Source organism: Solanum verrucosum, unplaced genomic scaffold (assembly GCF_900185275.1).
Source record: "Solanum verrucosum unplaced genomic scaffold, falcon-dt-bn FXZP01000031.1, whole genome shotgun sequence".
Lineage (NCBI taxonomy): Eukaryota > Viridiplantae > Streptophyta > Magnoliopsida > Solanales > Solanaceae > Solanum > Solanum verrucosum.
This window is the reverse complement of record NW_026020194.1, coordinates 72,126-91,752: the sequence shown is the minus strand read 5'-3', so window position 1 is coordinate 91,752 and position 19,627 is coordinate 72,126. Positions and strand designations below refer to the sequence as shown.

At 37.8% G+C, this 19,627-nt stretch overlaps 1 protein-coding gene and 1 pseudogene across 1 annotated transcript; both read right to left on the bottom strand.

The window, feature by feature from the left end:
* Positions 1-3,285: 3,285 nt before the first annotated feature.
* LOC125829545 (auxin-responsive protein SAUR68-like) lies at positions 3,286-11,780 on the bottom strand. The gene is made up of 2 exons (XM_049508760.1): positions 11,679-11,780; positions 3,286-3,888 (listed from the first exon to the last, which is right to left on the bottom strand). The coding sequence occupies exon 2, from the start codon at positions 3,881-3,883 to the stop codon at positions 3,437-3,439; it is 447 nt and encodes a 148-aa protein (XP_049364717.1). The 5' UTR covers positions 3,884-3,888; positions 11,679-11,780; the 3' UTR covers positions 3,286-3,436.
* A 2,573-nt stretch (positions 11,781-14,353) lies between these two features.
* LOC125829549 (auxin-responsive protein SAUR68-like) lies at positions 14,354-14,799 on the bottom strand (annotated as a pseudogene).
* Between the last annotated feature and the right edge of the window lie 4,828 nt (positions 14,800-19,627).

Genomic DNA, 19,627 nt, shown 5'->3' with positions numbered 1-19,627 from the left:
GAATGTACGAGTATGCAAGCTGGAAAGCTAAGCAACATAGGCTAGAAGGAAATCTGGAAGAAACTGAATAACTTACCTGGTTCAACTCAACTCAACCTGACTGACTCATTTCAATATAATGCAATTTTAAACAAGTGCAATATAAAGAAAAGTTGTTTAAAACCTGCTATAAACTCGGATGTGTATACAAAGATACCATAAGCCTGAGATATATATAGAAATACAACTGAACTGATGTATGTAAAAAATACAATAACCGTTGTGTATAAAAATACAATAACTGTTGTGTATAAAAATACAATAATTGTTGTGGGAGTTTCTCTAACCGACAACCATCACATAGAGCTATAGTGATGATACATCGATCGACCTCACGCTGCCAGAGCATCCTATACCCGGCCAAAGGTATAAGACCTGAACTGCCTAATGGATCCACCAGTCTATCTGGAAAAGGATTCATCTAAAAAGTAAGATCATTTTCTACCCATGGTGGCTAACATGGTTCTATGGGGGCTGTGGGTTCCTTGAATGCTCCCCCAACTCGATGCTCGATACTACTCCCAAAACTGTACTGGATCTTATGTTTTAAAAACATATGTCTTCCTGCTGATTTGAGATAATTACTCAAAAACTTAGCTCAAAGGCTATCTTGGAAATCTCAGTTTCCTCTTTTGCTTCATTTAGAAGGCGATAACTCTTTTTCTGAAAAACTAGCCCGAAGGCTCTTTGGAGATCTCAGTTCCAAAGCTTGTTTAAATGTGAAAATATTTATAAACTTCTTTGGGAATACATAGTCCCCATATACTTCTTTGAAGAAAAGAACTTCAAACCTTAGCTTTACTTTTAAAACAACCTCTTTCTTTAGTTTGAGTTAATTACTCAATGCTTAGCCCAAAGGCTCTTTTGGAAAACATGGTTCCCCTCTTACTCAAATGTAAAAACATTTATAAACTCTTAGGGAATACTTAGTTCCCTTATAACTTTTGAGAAATGAACTCAACTTTAAACTCTTGACTTAACTTGAAACTCGATACTCTTTGCTTGATTGGAAACTTTATACTCTTTGCTTGACTGGAAACTTGAGCCTTAAAATGAAGTTAAAACGTTCATTAAAGACTCTTGAAAAACTTTAGAGACTTGCTTGACTTACTTCTTAACTTCTAAGCTTGGCTCTAACTTCACTTGACTTCTAACTTCACTTGAATTCTAACTTCACTTGACTTGGAAACTAACTCTCCTTGAATTTGATTATGGATTCAAGGTGTTTGATCACATGTTATGGACGAGTTCTTGACGTTTAAATGTACCTTGGGGTGTTGGAAACAACTAGGGAACATAGGTACAATACCTAGGAACATGCATGAAAAAGTGGGGAAGGAATGGGAAGACTTGGCGCTCTGAGAGGCGCGGAGCGCCAGACCTCAAAGGTCAGAAGGATCTGGTTGGGGCTCTGGTAGGGGTGACGCCCCAAGGGCTGGACCTCAGAGTCCCTTTTGGGGCGCGCTGGCTGGCGCGACGCCCCAACCCTTTTCCCCGAAAACTTGACTTTTCTCCTTCATTTTTCCAACTCTAAACCTCCCTTACCTTCAATGGTTTCAACCCCAAACACTAAGGATCGTAAAATACCTCAACATGCAATAGATTCAACTCAAAAACTCCACCGGAAACATACACCAAACCAACAAGAACTTCAACAACATCAACACCACAACCAACAACTTCAACAACACAACCAATATTTTTCTCATAAATAAAACGAGCTTGGCGTGTGGGGCAAAGAACCAACCCAACACTATGAACTCACATACCTTAATAGGGATCACCCCCGACGATATCCACGACGATCTCTACGAAGTTGCTTCTTCTCTCCTTCTTCTCTTCTTTCTCTCTTCACTCACAACCCTAACTCTCACTTTTTAAAAGGGAAAACTGATCTAAATCAGTCTAACACACTCATATATATCCAAAAGAAAAGGCTAGGGAAAAGACCAAAATGCCCTTACAAATTTCCAGACGGACTTCCCTGCCAACTGCCCAATTTCCAAAGGGCATAACTCCCTCATAAGAACTCGGAATCGAGCAAACTCGGTTGCGTTGGAAAGATCATTCCACGAGCTTTGCAAACATAACTGGAACTACACCTAACTCATCTTTAGCTAAGAGTAATACTGTTCAAAGTTGGCCAAAAACTCACCTTTTTCCCATACTTAGCCAAATTTCCAGATTTTTTAATTTTTTTCCAAAAATGAAAATTTCCAATTCTAAGCCTCTTCAATTATTTCACATTGCCGGATGTTACAATTAAAGTAGAATCCGAGGTTTTAGAAGCTGAAAAGTAGTGTAGCGGAGAAGCTCGAGTTATTCAGCTATGTTGGATGAAAAGATAGAAGATGAAGAATAGAATTTCAGTAATTACTTTGAAGTAATATTCAATTGATAATTGAATCTGTGATGATAAGATGTGTTTATAGAAATGGGAAAAGGATCTAATTTGTTAATTGCTTCTAATTAATTTAGCAGCCCATAACTAAATGTTGATATGCCAAAGCTAACTAACTTGACCAGTTGATTCATTTTTGTGTAATAGGAGTTTACAGGACTGGTGGGGTTGATTTCTCAGAAAAATTACTCAACTGATAGTTTACCTTTTTGGCTTACGTGGCATCCAAATACCTCTCACCCGCCTCAACTGTGTAGAGTCACGGAGTGTGCCACATAAGCCAAAAGGTGTACAAAATTACAAAAAAAATGAGTTCAGAGGTAATAAGACCTTAGTTTAGTTAAGATGTATCTCTGGGATTTCGGTCACAATCTAGGGGCTACTTGTGCCTTATCCCCATAAAATTACTCAACTGATAGTTTTCAACAAAGAAAGTGACTTTTTGAGATAATTACTATTAGTTGAGTGACCATCTAAGAAATCAACTCTCAACTGGTGGCTTCAGCTGTGCAAATTCAAGAAGAGCAAGAAAACATTGGAAATAAGCCACTGGATGTTCTTTCCTACAATAATCCAGGAACTAACTCCCCATAATTAATTGCTTTTGAAACTTACAGCGTTTTCATCTTTCATATTATGAAATAATTGTTTTGATTCAACTCAATAAATGAAGTTCTGACAAAAATAGATAAAACAATACAGATCAAAATGGTGATAAGTGTGTGTTATTTTGCCTTTGAAAATTTATTTTAATGATATATTTATCATGCTTGAATTAGAGTTTTCGCTTATAAAAAGAAGAGATATCAATCCAAGATTAGATTGTTAGGACTTCTGTAACCAAACTGAAAAGTAGAAGTCTTAAATATGGTAAATGTTCTGACAAATATAATATTCAATGTGTATGATTTGCTTTACAATTGTGTACTCTTCAATCTTTACCGTCTAAAAAACTGTTTTTCAGCTAGCACGTACAACAAAATTGTTAACCTTCACTCAACAAACAAGAAGGTGTTGGTTTCCACTTTTTTGATGCAAAGAAGAAGTCAAGCAGCAAAAAGAAGGAATTGATAGGAGCAACGCTTTGTGAAGATCTCCAGCAGTTATGCCTTTCTTGATTAGTGATACGATGTAGTCCATGAAGGCTGAATCACTAGGTAATGTAATAGGGCCACCACTTGACAACCCAAACTCTTCTTCGGACATGTTCAAAAGCTGTCTAATGACCTCATTTTCAAGGTAAGCCAAGGGAACAACAAAACGGGCTTGATCAATTGTATATACTAAAAAATGGCCTTTCTCGAATATAGAGGATGAGGAAGTATTGCAACTGTCTGCATCACTACCATTTCTTGGAAATGAAATCCTCTTCCTCTGCATGGCTGCAAACTTCTGCCATTTCCTAGCCATCTTGATGAGTTTCTTAGCACTGAGTATTGCCATTTTTCCTTTTGTTCGAATGTATGCGTCCACATTTTCTATGGGACCAGGTCCTCAACACAGTTACAATAACAGAAAATAAACAAAGTGCTGAAAGTAAAGATTACACAACAACTTTACGTGGAAACCTCCTTGCTCAAGGGAGTAAAACCACGACCTGGCCTGCCAGGACTTTTCAAACTTCTTTCACTAATCTTCTCCAAGCAAAAGTAAAAGCAAGTATACAAACCGAGATTAGCCTACTAATCCCAACCCTAAGCAATACCTCCTATTACTTAGATGAGCCAGAGCAGATACAACACTACCCACTAAGCTATCACCCTTAGATAACTTAGACTTTGCTAAGCGGATACAACACCGCCCACTATACTAATCCTAACCGATTAATATAGACTTTTAGAGTAAGAACCTAAGTTACCCTTAACCTAGTTCTTACAATGATTCAAAACGGATCTTACAATATGAGAACTATTACAAGCAAACAAAATAACAGCTGGTACAAAAAGCTCTTGAAGCAATCGATCAAGTCCCTTGCTGTTCTTGAAGCTTGAAAGACTCTCTCTTTGAATGAATGGGTAATATTGTTGTATCTTGTTTGTTATATACCATAAAAAGTTATTACCAAACGTACAAGCAACCTCCTTGCTTCTGATTGGTGAAGTACTCTGCAGCTTCACCAACTTTCTGACGCAGACAGCTTTTATAGTTGTACAACACTTTGACAGCTGGACGAGTATTCATACTCTGCAGAGGACCAGGTCCCTGCACTTGTGAGGAGATCATCAAAACACCAAAAGGCACAAGCTCTTATCAATTTCCCCCTTTTTGATGATGACAAACAACCTGCATAACTCCTCACGTGAGTGAACAGACATTCATTCAATGACTGGTGTTTTCCCCTTAAATCAATTCCTCTAACAACCACCGTGCCCCCTTAGTTCAGTGCCCCTATTCCACAACCAACTTTACAACAAAACTTCCCCCTTTTGACATCATTGAAAAGGTGAAGCAGTAAACATATTCAAGTTAAATGCAAGGCAATAAAGAATTCAGGGCCTTAGGCCACACAGAACATGTGTATGTAAGCATAAAGAGAATATTAAGCCACACATGAACAGGGGAGAAACATAAATAGCATTAGATCACAAATACTGACCACTGTAGTCAAGCAAAACAAACACAAAGCCACAAGAGTTTTAATCAGGATTGAAGAACAAAAAGGGAAACTAAGGAAACAAGACACTTTTAGGACGGAAGGGGAAATGGATTGAGGGTGCGCATAAACATAGATAGATGCTCATTTGCATCCTCATGAGCCTTGAGAAGCTGCATTTGTCTTCAGCAACATTTCATTTTCATCCCTCAACTTTTGCAACACCTGCTCATTTCCATCACTGGTACCAGGTCCCCTCGAAACCGCCTTCTACAATTCAGACTTCAGTTTAGGGATTTTAGCCTCCTAGTCATTCAGAATCTCAGTGAGATCAGTTACTTCCCATTTAAGAGTAGCCTGCTACTCTAGAACATCTGTCACTTGAGATCTGCCCCTAGATTTTCCTTTAACACACTCACATTCCAGCATAATGGCAGGGAGGTTGATCTCTTCAAGTTCATCAAGTTTCTCCATGACATCCCCTTTGAGAAACCTTTTTGGTAACCCTGCATTCTTGACATCTCCACATTTTGTGGAGTCACTAGATGGTTTACAACCATCAATCGTTTGAATTCCTTCCATAAGAACCCCTAAAATGATCCCTAATATTTCTTCATCCAGACATGTTTCAACATTCCTGACAGTAGTCGAGACGTTAACCGCTCCTCCCTTGTCATTTCCTTTTCTTCACTTAGTTTTTTTTTTTCACAGGAGATTTCTTTGCAGCCTTCTGGAGTAGGAAATGAGAAGTTGAATGAACTAGGATTTTCAACTTCTTGGGAGTTAGGGATTTTTGAATAAGAATTAGAGTTAGGCATTTTGAGAAAGAGTGAAAAGCTTTGGAAAGGGGATTAGTGAATTTGATTCACTAAGAAAAGTGTTATCTAAAACCAAAAAGATATCGGGTCCCCAAACAGTAGCGACCTTTGGTTTAAAAGCAAAAAGACATCTGAAACTGACGCGATGAATGGGCGAGGGACACGTGGCAGTGAAGTTGACATACAAACAGTGTAGCGTAAGTGATATTAACCTTAGGAGGACCAGGTCCCCTTTTTAGTTTGCAACCCTGTCTGTATGATTTAATCTTCCCTTCAGCTAGACACACCATGAGTGTATACCTGCATTAAGGTACCAGAAGTGAATTCTTAAGTGACAAGCATTAAAACAAGTATAGATACCTGCCCTCCATAACAAAATCAAAATAGAAGATTTTTGTGCAAACTTGTCAAGGAATCATGTAATCTTGTGCACCCCCAGCCTCGTCCTGTTTTTAATGAAACATTCTTTACTCAATGACTTTGTAAAGATATCAGTCAGTTGGTCTTTAGTCTTACAGAACTTCATCACCACATTTTGCTTCTCAACATTGTCCATCAGGAAATCAGTGATGATCCAAGAAAATGTGACATGCCTGATGTACTCTTTCGATCTACAAGAAAGCCTGCATAGTCAGCATCTGCAAAACCAATTAGATCAGGTGATTCACCTATTAGGTAGAAGAGGACCAGGTCCTGAGTTCCCTTCAAGTATCTCAGGATTCGTTTGGCTGCCTTCAGGTGAAACTCGTTTGGTGCTGCTTGAAATCTTGCACACATTCCTACACAGAACACTATGGCTGGCCTGCTTGCTGTGAGGTAAAAGAGTGACCCAATAATTCCCCTATACATAGTCTGATTTACCTCAACTCCATCTTTATCTAAGTCAAGCTTCAAACTTGTGCTCATGGGAGTGTCAAGAACTTTTGCTTCAATCAGATTGAACTTTCAAAGCAGTTCCTTGATGTATTTCTCTTGACATATAGAGGTACCCTGAACAGACTATTTGATTTGTAGGCCTAGGAAGAAAGTGAGTTTTTCCCGTCATGCTCATTTCAAACTCACTGTTCAGCAGATCAGCAAATTTCTCTTTTGAACCCATTTGCAAGAAGAATTATTAATAGGCGTTCATACCAAGCTCTGGGAGCTTGTTTCAACCCATACAAAGCCTTGTCTAACTTCAGCACATGATTTGGCAGTTCTGTATCTTCAAAGCCTGGGGGCTGTTTGACATGCACTTCTTCCTTTAGATTCTCATTCAAGAAGGCACTCTTGACATCCATTTGAAAAAGCTTGAATTCCATATGAGCAGCAAATGCTATCAGAATTCTGAAGATCCATCTTGTTCCAAAAACTGTTATATTGATAGGTCAGGGGACCAGGTGCCACACTTTGCTCCTCTCAAACTGACGGAGTTCTTCTTGCATTGATGTTACCCAATCTGTATCCTGTAGAGCCTCATTGATGTTTCTTGGTTCAATGGATGACATAAGGCTGAATATGCAACTAGATTTCTTGTCCTGGATCTAGTTTGAATTCCAGAGTTACGTGGAGAGATGAGATTGTCCAATGGATGTGAGGATTGATGTTTCCATCCGGACTTTCTGATCAACTCTTCTTCGATTTCAGCATCAAATTCAGCATCATCATCTTCATGATTTTGAGATGGAACCTTCTGGGTAGTATCAAAGGGACCAGGTGTTCCTGTGAGATCTGCAGCAATTTCCTTTGCAACCTGTTTGTTTCCAGAGTTTTGGATATCTTTGTCTTCCCTTTCCTAGATCAGTTCTTCCATCTCATGGTCTCCCTTTGATCATCAATTTTTCTCAGATTCATCGAATGTCACATAAATGCTCTTTTCGACACATAGAGTTCTTTTGTTAGACACTCTGTAGGCCTTGCTAGTAGAAGAGTATTCTACAAACACACCTTCATCACTCTTGGCATCAAACTTACCCAGGTCATCCTTTCTATTATTTGGTACAAAGCATTTGCACCCAAATAGCTTAAAGTGAGCAATTGAAGGCTTTCTGTCGTTCAACAAATCATACGGTGTCTTCTTTATCATAAACCTGATCTATTTAGTAACAAAGCATGTTGTGTTGCTTCTGCCCAGAAGTTCATAGCCAGCCCTGAGTCAATCGACATAGTCTTTGCAATATCAACCAGAGTTCTGTTCTTTCTCTCAACCACTCCGTTTTGTTGAGAAGATCTTGGTGCAGAAAAATTATGATTGATTCCATTTCCAGCACAAGAACTTTCAATTTGAGAGTTCTCAAACTCTGTCCCATGGTCAGATCAAATACTAGCAATCTTGCAGTTGACCTTTAGTTGAATTGCTTTGGCAGAAGCAATCAAAATTCCGACAGTCTCATTCTTTTTCGGCAGAAACATATTCCAGGTGTACCTGGAGAGTTCATCAATAATCACAAGAATATATATTTTACCTCATCTTCTTTGAATTTTGACAGGTCCACACAGATCCATGTGGAGAAGTTCCAAAGGTCTGGTAGTGCTCACACCCTTCTTTGCCTTGAAAGAAAATCTTGTTTGTTTGCCTTTTGCACAGGTGTCACAGACTTTATCATTTGAGAACTTCAGCTTTGGTAGTCCACGGACCAGGTCCCCTGCAACAAGCTTATTAAGTAAAAAGGTACTTATATGACCCAGTCGTCTATGCCAAAAATTTGCATCATCAGTTTGAGCACTCAGACATGACAAGTTGTTTCCCTTGAGACATGAACTTGACTTCATTTCCCTTGTTGCAAATATGAAACACACTTAAGAGATTAAAATTCAGACCATCCACATAGTGTACACTTTCTATGGAATGATCTACAATTCTTCCGATTTTGCCAATACCAAGAATAAAACTTTTCTTTTCGCTGCCAAATGACCCACCACCACCTTGGTGTGCTTCCAAAGAGATGAAGTTAAGAGTATTTCCAGTCATATGCCTTGAGCATCCATTATTCATGTACCAGCATTGACTGCTTCCTCTCTTCTGCACAAGAATCACTTATTAGACTTGGGAACCCACTTCAGACGGAGTTCCCAATAACTATCAAAAGGCTTAATAAGAAACCTTCCTGTCCGGGGGGGCAAAGTGTTCTTACTAAACCGATAACGGGGACTAGGTCCCTTGAGTTCCCTTTTATCATTATTTTCAGATCTGACAAATTTCTCATGCTTTTCTTTTGCTTTTCTCAAAGTCTCACACTTTTCTTTTAGATGACCATTACGCCCACAGTGAGTGCACAACAGATTGTCAGATACAGACACATAGTTGCTATGAGGATTATAAAGAGGTTCTATTGGTCTACGGCCCAACCCTTTCTTTCCATTGAAACTCTGATTAGACAGATTAGAGAGTATCTTAGAAGAGTCAGTCCATTTTAAAGAGTGGCTTAACTCCTCCTTGACCTTACTCAGATCCTTTCTCAGTAGAGAATTTGTTTCAAGAGAAGCAACTAACTTGGACTCAAGGATTTTGAGCTTTTCTTCCGGTTCTTCCTCAAGGATGCTAAGCTTTCTCTTTTCACCTACTGAGGTATCAGGTCCCTCACTGGGTTCCAGACTATCATTCTCGAGGATACCTATCCTGATACTCAGTTTAGACATTTGAGCATTAAGAACTGAGTTTTCATCTTCGCACATACTCAACTTTTCACTTATCATCAAATTTTCAGAGGTCAGTTCATCAACTGAGTCAATTAATAGAGCAGCAAGTTTTCTCAAATTTTTAATGGGAAGAGAGTCTAAATCATTTTTAAGATCGAGAAGAGTTACCTCATTTTGATCCTCTTTATTATCAGATTTAGCCATTAAAGAGAAAATGGAGTTGAAGACATTTTCATCATCTTCAATAGCCATCATTGAAACATCCTTGTAACTTTCTACATCTTCTTGTGACTCACTTGAATCATTTCCCCATGCAGCAAAGGCTTTTCTCACCAACTGATCAACATGAGCCTTCTTCCGAGCACTGTCTAGGACCAGGTCCCTCTTACAAGATCTGAAATCCTGAGTTTCCTGCTTCTGGCTAGGACACTCCCTCATAAAATGACCAGGCATGCCACATTTATGACAAAGGTCATTTCCGTTTGATGTTCTGCTGGTCGAAGCCTTCTTTTGAAAGACATCATGTTTCTTGATGATTTTTTGAAACATTTTCGTAACATAGGCCATTTGATCTTCCTCCTCAGTCGCATCATTTTGTGAGGTTTTCAGAGCAATAGATTTCTCCTTCTTTCCCTCCTTCATGTTTGTCCCCTGCTTTTTGTTCAGCTCATAGGTTTGGAGATTTCCAATCAACTTATCCATGGCAAGTGTCTTCAGATCTTTTGCCTCTGTTATAGCGTCAACTTTGCTTTCCCATGACTTGGGAAAAACCTTGAGAATCTTGCAAACTTGTTTGCTTAAGGGAATGGGCTCACCTAAGCACCTTAGTTCGTTGGTGATGGAAGTGAATCTTAAGTTCATTTCAAAGATAGTCTCACCTTCCTTCATGCAAAAATTCTCGTATTGAGTCATAAAAATATTGACCTTAGACTTTTTTACTCGTTGTGTTCCCTCATGGGCTGTTTGGAGACAGTCCCATATCTCTTTGGCTGATTCACAGGCAGAAATTTTGTTGTACTCATCCGCTCCAATCCCACACACTAGGATCTTCTTGGCTTTGTAATTCTTTTCAATCTTCTTCCTATCAGCTTCATTGTATTCTTTTCTTGTCTTGACGATAGAAGTGGTGGTCTCTCCATCATTCACTTCCTTGACTGGAATGTAAGGACCATCAAGAATGATATCCCACAACTCAGTGTCATCTGCATTGATATGATCATGCATACAATTTTTCCACCATCCATAATATTAACCATTGAATCGAGGTGGTCTGGTCGAAGACTGTCCTTCCTCTATGTTAGGTGGAGCGGCCATTCCGTCAAGATCTTTCCTTTTCTTGGTGTTAACCAGAGAGAAAAGACTCGCTCTGATACCACTTGTTGGAATTTATGCGTCCATGTTATCTATGGGACCAGGTCCTCAACACAGTTACAATAACAGAAAATAAACAAAGTGCTGAAAGTAAAGATTACACAACAACTTTACGTGGAAACCTCCTTGCTCAAGGGAGTAAAACCACGACCTGGCCTGCCAGGACTTTTCAAACTTCTTTCACTAATCTTCACCAAGCAAAAGTAAAATCAAGTTTACAAACTGAGATTAGCCTACTAATCCCAACCCTAAGCAAAACCTCCTATTACTTAGATGAGCCAGAGCAGATACAACACTACCCACTAAGCTATCACCCTTAGATAACTTAGACTTTGCTAAGCGGATACAACACCGCCCACTATACTAATCCTAACCGATTAATATAGACTTTTAGAGTAAGAACCTAAGTTACCCTTAACCTAGTTCTTACAATGACTCAAACAAGTTTGAAACGCTTCTTTCACAAGTGAAACGGATCTTACAATATCAGAACTATTACAAGCAAACAAAATAACAGCTGGTACAAAAAGCTCTTGAAGCAATCGATCAAGTCCATTGCTGTTTTTGAAGCTTGAAAGACTCTCTCTTTGAATGAATGAGTAATATTGTTGTATCTTGTTTGTTATATACCATAAAAAGTTATTACCAAACGTACAAGCAACCTCCTTGCTTCTGATTGGTGAAGTACTCTGCAGCTTCACCAACTTTCTGACGCAGACAGCTTTTACAGCTGTACAGCACTTTGACAGCTGGACGAGTATTCATACTCTGCAGAGGACCAGGTCCCTGCACTTGTGAGGAGATCATCAAAACACCAAAAGGCATAAGCTCTTATCACCTTTGAATACTGGAAACAAGAAATGGAATGAGAAATTTAGAGACCTTTGATGGCTAAATTGATAATTCCTGTGCTTGATGATGAAAAAGGATCATGAATGGGGGATTATTTATACAAAATGGAGCTGAAGTTTTTGTCACTAACCACCGCAGGCAAAGCCATATGCGAATGCCTGTTGGCCATGTTGATATAGGGCCTAAAATTTGTGGATGCAGCTTGTTTGAAAATAAATGATGATTAAAGAAGCAAAACCATGTTCCACTCTTTTCTTTGTCATGTAGATAGGTGACCTATAGATTTCTATCTTGGCAATCAACTTCATCAATTTTTGTTGATTCTATTTTAAAGGGGTTCTTAAAAAATAGTGGGGCCTAATGTTCTTCTTCAACATATTTATTGTCTGAAAGAGTTGATAGTAACAAAGTAAACAAAACCATGTGAAGTTTCATGTGCCATTGCCTCACAAGTATCCATTAAATATTTGATATGAAACTTGTCATAAGCTTATATATATATATATATATATATATATATATATATATATATATATATTTCAAACCCAAACATGTCAGCAAAACACAAGTTCTTTGTTTTCCTTCATCAGTTAGAGTTGCATCTTATTTCTTGAGATAATGGGTATCAAAATGACTCATTTATTCAGGCTAATCGAATTCTAAGGAGGTCTTCGACATCTAGAGGTGTTCCAAAAGCACATTGCGCAATATATATAGGAGAGAGCCATAAGAAGTGATTTGTCGTGCCAATATATCATACCTGAGCCAGCCTATATTTCAAAACTTGTTGACTCAAGCTGAAGAAAATTTTGGCTTTGATCATCCAATGGGCGGTCTCACAATACCTTGCAAAGAGGATTTGTTCGTTGAACTCACTTCCCACTTATGGAGATTATGAGTAGGAACACAGTGTAAATTCTTTTGCCCATGAAATTTTGTCAAGCAATAGGATTAGAAATGAGAAAAATGAATGATAGTAGACAGTGAAATAAAATAATTCCTTGTTTGTTTCTTAACCATTTTGTATAGTATTAGTAAACAAGGAATTTTTGCATGTAAAGTTGAGCTAAAATGACTAACCACCTCTTGTCAAATGGATATAGACAATATTTATTTAAGAAAAAAAAATTCAAGTCACTTGATTAGAAGACTTAAAACTTTTTGTATTTTCATGCCTCCTCATTCTATGGATTAATGCGCCTGATATTTTGCACAGCCATTCTGCTGACTATATTGACGTCAGCGGTTAAGTACTGTTATCAACATTTATAGCTCGTGAACCCCTCCTTTATGTGGTTGTGTTAAATAATTTTACAAGACCTAAAGCTGGTGCATACTGAAGATGAACTAGAAAATTTTATTCGAGGTTTTTTGTCGAAGAGATGGTAGCACAGTCTTTTACTATCAGATCTGTTCATTTTGACTTGAAAAATACAAATTTATGGTATTCATTGTTTCATCCAATTCTCTTTGTGTGAAATTTGATAGTGGCATTATATTGCTGTTATGACGAGAAAAGCATAAGTGTAAGGAACACTTTGATCTTGAAATCGTCAAACAAGATATCCTACTTAATGGTCGAAAGTAGTCAAATTTACGTATGTAAAAAAATAACAAAGATCTCTCACAAATGTATACATATCTGTTAGTTTTGATGAAACATGATATGACATTACTTTAAGAAGAAATGTGAATGATTGGAGAACTCGAGAACTGTAGACTAAGCCCCTGGAACAGAGAGGGGCTTACCAAGAGCAGAGAATATAGAACCTAGCATATTGCCTGATCTCGTATCTACGTACATGAGTCTGCATCAATAAAATGATGCAGCTCCCCAGTCAAAAGGACGTGAGTAAAAAAGGGAAGCCTGGTGCACTAAACCTCCCGCTATGTGCAGGGTCCAGGGAAGGGCCCGACCAAAAGACCTTTGCCTTAGATGACTTGAACTGACTACTAGAACCTCTTAGCACATGCTTTTTGCTCTGATACATAAATTCAATGGTCCTATTGCTGAAGTCAAACAAGATTCTGCCCAACGTGTTTTACAATTGCACTCCCAATACAATATCAAGAAGTTTGAAGCAAAAGTTGTTCCGTGTAAGAGTTGTTGAATATTTTTACATATAGAGGCAGTCTGCACTTCTCTTTCATCAACTACACTCATTGACTGCTCCAAGATAGGGTTAGCCTTACAACTTAACCTCTTCTCCACTTCCTGGTCAATTAATTTATGGGTACTTTCAGTGTCAATCATGTGGCCAACCACGTACTTTTCATCACAAGAATAACATAACCCTTTAGCCCTCTTTTTATCCATTTCTGCGGCAGTTAACCTCTTTCTAGGGTTATTTCCACTGAACCTGTTAACTCTATTCCCATTTGGTTCAAAAGGCTTCCTGAATGTGGGGTTTGATGTGGAAGTCTTTTGACAAGTCCTTTGAAGATTTATAATGCTTGAATTAGAGTTTTCAATTATATGATTAGATTGTTAGGACTTATTGTAACCAAATTGAAAAGCAAAAGCCTTGAATATGGCCAATTTTCAGAAAAAATAATATTAAATGTGTATGATTTGCTTTACAATTGTGTTCTCTTCAATCTCCACCCTGTCTAGAAACTATTTTTGAGCTAGCATGTACATAAAAAATTGTTGACCTTAACTCAATAAACAAGAATCTGTTGAGTTCCACTTTCTTGGTACAAAGAAGAAATTGAACAGCAACATGAAGGAATTGAGAGGAGCAATGCTTTGTGAAGATCTTCTACAACTACGCCTTTCTTGATTAGTGAAACAATGTAGTCCATGAAGGCTGCATCACAGGGTAATTTAATAGGGCCACCACTTGGTAACCCAAACTGTTCTGTGGACATGCTTAAAAGTTTCCTAATGACCTCATTTTCAATGTAAGCCAATGGAACGACAAAACGGGCTTCATCAGCTGTATATACTACAAAATGGCCTTCTCAACTATAGGGGATGAGGAAGTACTGCAATTGTCTGCAGCACTACCATTTCTTGGAAATGAAATTCTCTTCCTCTACATGGCTGCAAACTTCTGCCATCTCCTGGCCATCTTGATGAGTTTCTTAGCACTGAGCATTGCCATTTTTCCTTTGAAGACTATAAGAAAGAAATTAAATGAGAAATTTAGAGACCTTTGATGGTAAATTGATAATGCTTGAGCTTGATGATGAAAAGAGATCATGAATGGGGGATTATTTATATAAGGAGTCTATAGACATGCCTTGGGTTGGAGCTGAAGTTTTTGTCACTAACTACCGAAGGCAAAGCCGTGTGCTGATGCTTGTTGGCCATGTTGATATGGGGCCTAAAATATATGGATGCAACGAGTTTGAAAATTGTTATAGAATGTATATAGACTTAATCTAATTAATATACATAGCTATATATAGGCAACAGATTTATAGGGATCACTGCAGATCTGTAGGAATCACTCTTTATTTCTTTCCTTAGTTAACACCTTATGTATTGTATTTATTCATTGTTCACCTACTGGAATAAGACAACATCTTCCATGCAATTACATGGTATCATAGCCAATAGGCTCGTGTCATTTTGGCTATGTTACGGAAGAAGTTTGGATTTCTATTCCTCTGATTTAAAGTGGTCAGTCTGTGTTATCATTACCACAGAAGGAGGTGGAGTATATTTTCTAGCCAAACCAGTCTTCATCGGCATCTGGTTGTGAAGCGAGTGGCTGTCACGCACCAGTCATACAATCTTTTGTACATCACGTGTCGGCACGTGAAGGTGTGTGTCTGGCTGAATTGATTGGGTTTTAATTTACGGCATCGACACGTATTTCTGGCGAATCTCATATCTGTTCTTGTGTTAAAATACAATCTGGAAAGTCTGTTCGTCACTTCTCATGTGTGTTATGGTGTTAAAATACGATCTGGAAAGTTTGTTCATCACTTCCAGGTTCGTTTTTATTCTGCTACACTGAATCTGGTTTGTGATTTGTGATTCTGTAGTTGCTAGCTTCTACTTGAGTTCAGATAATTGGTGTTGTTTGGTCATAAGCTGCGGTTCATGATTTCTTTCTCTGAACTACTTGTTTGGGTATTTGATTGTTCATTACTTGCTCTTGTCTACTGGTAAAGTACTCAGATTCTTCATTTTGGGTGGACAATTGATTTCTTAGTTGATAAAATCATTTTTAGAATTTGTTCATAAGTGTTTGTGGGGTCACGTACATGTTTCTGGTTATATTTTCTGTTGATGAGTTCTTGTGCTTCTGAAATATTTGGAGAGAATTACTGAAATTGTGGCTCCTATGTCTTCAGATAAAAAAACTTTGGTTTTGGCGGAAGAGTTTGCAAAATTCTCACAATATCAAAAATTACAAAAAAGAATCTATTTTAGTTACTACTCTTGTTGAGTCAGGAAAAGCATGTCTTATATCCTATTCGAATAAATGGGTGATCGATTCAAGTGCCACAGATCATATGACAGGTAATCCTAATATATACTCTAGCTTTCGATCACACGGAGCACTCTCTCATGTGACGGTTGCTGATGGTTCAATCTGTAATATTATAGGATCTGGGACTGTAAAACCAACTTTTTCCATTACCTTGTCATCTGTATTAGGTCTACCAAAGTTAGCCTTTAATTAGATGTCTGTTAGTAAGCTTACCAGAGACCTAAACTGTTATATCTCATTCTTTCCCGATCATTGTTTGTTTCGTGATCTGAAGACAAATAAAGTTATTGGTAAAGGACATGTATCAAATAGTCTCTACATTCTTGATGAATATTGGGAGCCTCAATTTGCTTCCTACTCTTGTGTCGTGTCTCCATTTGAGGCACATTGTCGATTAGGACATCCTTCTTGCCTATGTTGAAGAAGCTCTGTCCTCAGTTTCAGAATATTCCTTCACTAGATTGTGAGTCATGTCAATTTGCCAAACACTATCGTAGCTCAACAAATCCAAGGGTTAATAAGCGAGTGGAGTCAATTTTTGAGTTAGTTCATTCAGATGTTTGGGAACCATGTCATGTTGTTTCAAAAACTGAACATAAGTATTTTGTCACATTTGTGGATGATTTCTCTCGAATGACTTGGATTTATTTTATGGAGAGTTGTTCTGAAGTGTTTACTCATTTTTGTGCTTTTTGTGCTGAAGTCAAAACTCAGTTCAATACTTCAGTGCGTATTCTAAGGAGTGATAATGCTAAATAATGTAAGTTTTGGTACCAAAGTTGTACTATTTTATTCATCCATAGAGATACAAATTTATAGTATAGAAAACCAAACTATCTAGCAATCAAATCCCTTGATTATGGCAGATTTGAGAATCAAGGGATGATCTTATTGATCTAATATCCTAACCTATTCAATAGCATATCAGATATGATTTTATAAGATCAATTTAAATCCTACAAAATCATAATTGATCACACTTAGATATTTACATATCAACACTCCCCCTCAAGTTGGCATGTAAATATCTGTCATGCCTAACTTGCTTACAAAAATTTCAAACTTTGGTTTAAACAAGCCTTTTGTGAAAATATGCGCAATTTGTTGATTTGTTGAGATGAAACGCATGCACACGTTTCCTTCTTCAATCTTCTCTTTTATGAAGTGCTTGTCCACTTCAACATGCTTTGTTCTGTCATGTTGAACTGGATTGTGAGCAATACTTATGGCAGCTTTGTTGTCACAGTACAACTTCATTGGTAACACAAATAATTTTTTTAGTTCTTCCATCATTTTCTTGAGCCAAATCATTTCACAGATCCCATGGGCCATAGATCGGTATTCAGCTTCAGCACTGCTACGAGCTACAACATTCTGCTTTTTACTCCTCCAAGTCATAAGATTTCCCCATATAAAAGTACAATATCCTGATGTAGACCTCTTATCAATAGTAGAACCTGCCCAATCTGCATCTGTAAAGCTTTCAATGCCCCTATCTTGTCCCTTTTTGAAAACAAACCTCTCTCTGGTGAACTTTTCAAATATCTTAGAATTCTGTAGACCGCTTCTTGGTGCTCTTCCTTTGGAGAGTGCATAAATTGACTCACTAAGCTTACAACAAAAGCTATATCAGGCCGAGTGTGTGATAAGTAGATCAACTTTCCCACTAGTCTCTGATATTGACTTTGGTCAACTGAATTTCCTTCTTTGTTTCTGAATTTCATATTTGGATCAATAGGTGTATTAGCTGGACGACAACCACTCATACCTGTCTCTTTTTGAAGATCTAGTACATACTTCCTTTGTGACACCATAATGTCTTCTTGCTACTTCCATGCCAAGAAAATATTTCAATTGGCCCAAATCTTTGATCTCGAACTCTGAGGCCAATTGTTTTTTAAAAAATTTTCATTTCGGGCAAGTCATCTCCTATAAGTGTGATATCATCGACATACACTATCAGGATAGTTGTCTTTCCCTTAACAGAGTGTCGAATGAACATGGTATGATCTGCTTGCCATTGAGTGTACCCTTGTTTTTTTACAAATTGAGTAAACCTCTCAAACCAAGCTTTTGGAGATTGTTTGAGCCCGTAGAGAGATTTTTTTAGCTTGCACACTCTAGTTCCATACCTTTCTTCAAAACCCGGAGAAGGATCCATGTAGACTTCTTCTTCAAGTGTTCCGTTCAAGAATGCATTCTTGACATCTAGTCGTTGAAGGGGCCAATCAAGATTGTCATCAATGGTTAGAAGAACCCTGATTGAATTCAACTTCGCAATTGGAGCGAATGTCTCAAGATAATCAATCCCATAGATCTGAGTGAACCCTTTTGCTACCAAATGTGCCGTATACCTCTCCAGGGACCCATATGATTTAAATTTGATGGTGAACACCCATTTGCAACCCACTGTTTTCTTTCCACATGGCAGATCCACCATTTCCCAGGTTTCATTTCTATCAAGAGCATTCATCTCCTCTATAATTGCCTCTTTCCACTTGGGAACATTCAAAGCATCATGCACATTTCTCGGTATCTCCATTCCAGATAATTGAGAAAGGAAAGCTATATAGGAAGGGGACAAGTTTCTATATGACACAGAATTTGACATGGGATGGTTGGTGACTTTTCTTACCCCTTTACGTTTAGCAATTGGAAGATCAAGGTCTAAAATAACAAAAGGAAAATCAGAATTAGGTTCTATAGAATTACCTTGTGTATCAATGAGATCTTGCGGGGTGGACATTTAGTTCTGATGAGAGTCCTTGATCTCTTTTTCTTGGTTCCGATTTCTGCTCATGTATGCCTTTAATTCCTTTGTTTGTTCCATGTTCTTGTCATTAATTGTATCATGAATAAGTTGTATTGTCTGAGTTTTCTTATTTTCAATATTTAAGTTGGGATCTCTTACCTTATCTAGGTTATTACCAAAAATACTATTTCCCGTATCTATCATGAAACTTGGATCATTTTTTTCCTTACATGTGAGGTCAAGAGGATCCTTATTATCCCTCGAATCTTCTCTATGTTTCTCCCCCTGAAGATGAGTTCCAAAAAATAATTGAGATTAAAAAAATGTGGCATCCATTGTGACAATAACCTTCCTAGTATTTGGGTCATAGCACTTGTATCCCTTTCGACTAGGGGCATAGCCAACAAAAACACATTTATTAGCACGTGGGTCAAGTTTACTCCTATTATGATCATGAATATGAACAAATACACTACACCCAAAGACTCTCAAGGATAGGTCAGCGGTCAATCTAGAATTAGGGAAATATGTTTTAAACATACTAAAAAGGGTTTTGAAACCTAGACACGGGAAGGCATCGTATTAATAAGATAGGTGGATGTTAGAAGAGCTTCTCCGCAAATAAATTTAGTGACTATTCCCTTGGAAGTGAAAAAACTGCCTAGATGGTCATTGAAAAACTCTCTCCCATTATCACTCCAAAATATTTGAATCTTCTCATGAAATTGTGTCTTT

Excerpts from the sequence above, each read along its gene's own strand:
- LOC125829545 (XM_049508760.1), bottom strand. The coding sequence starts at position 3,883 with ATGGCAATACTCAGTGCTAAGAAACTCATCAAGATGGCTAGGAAATGG.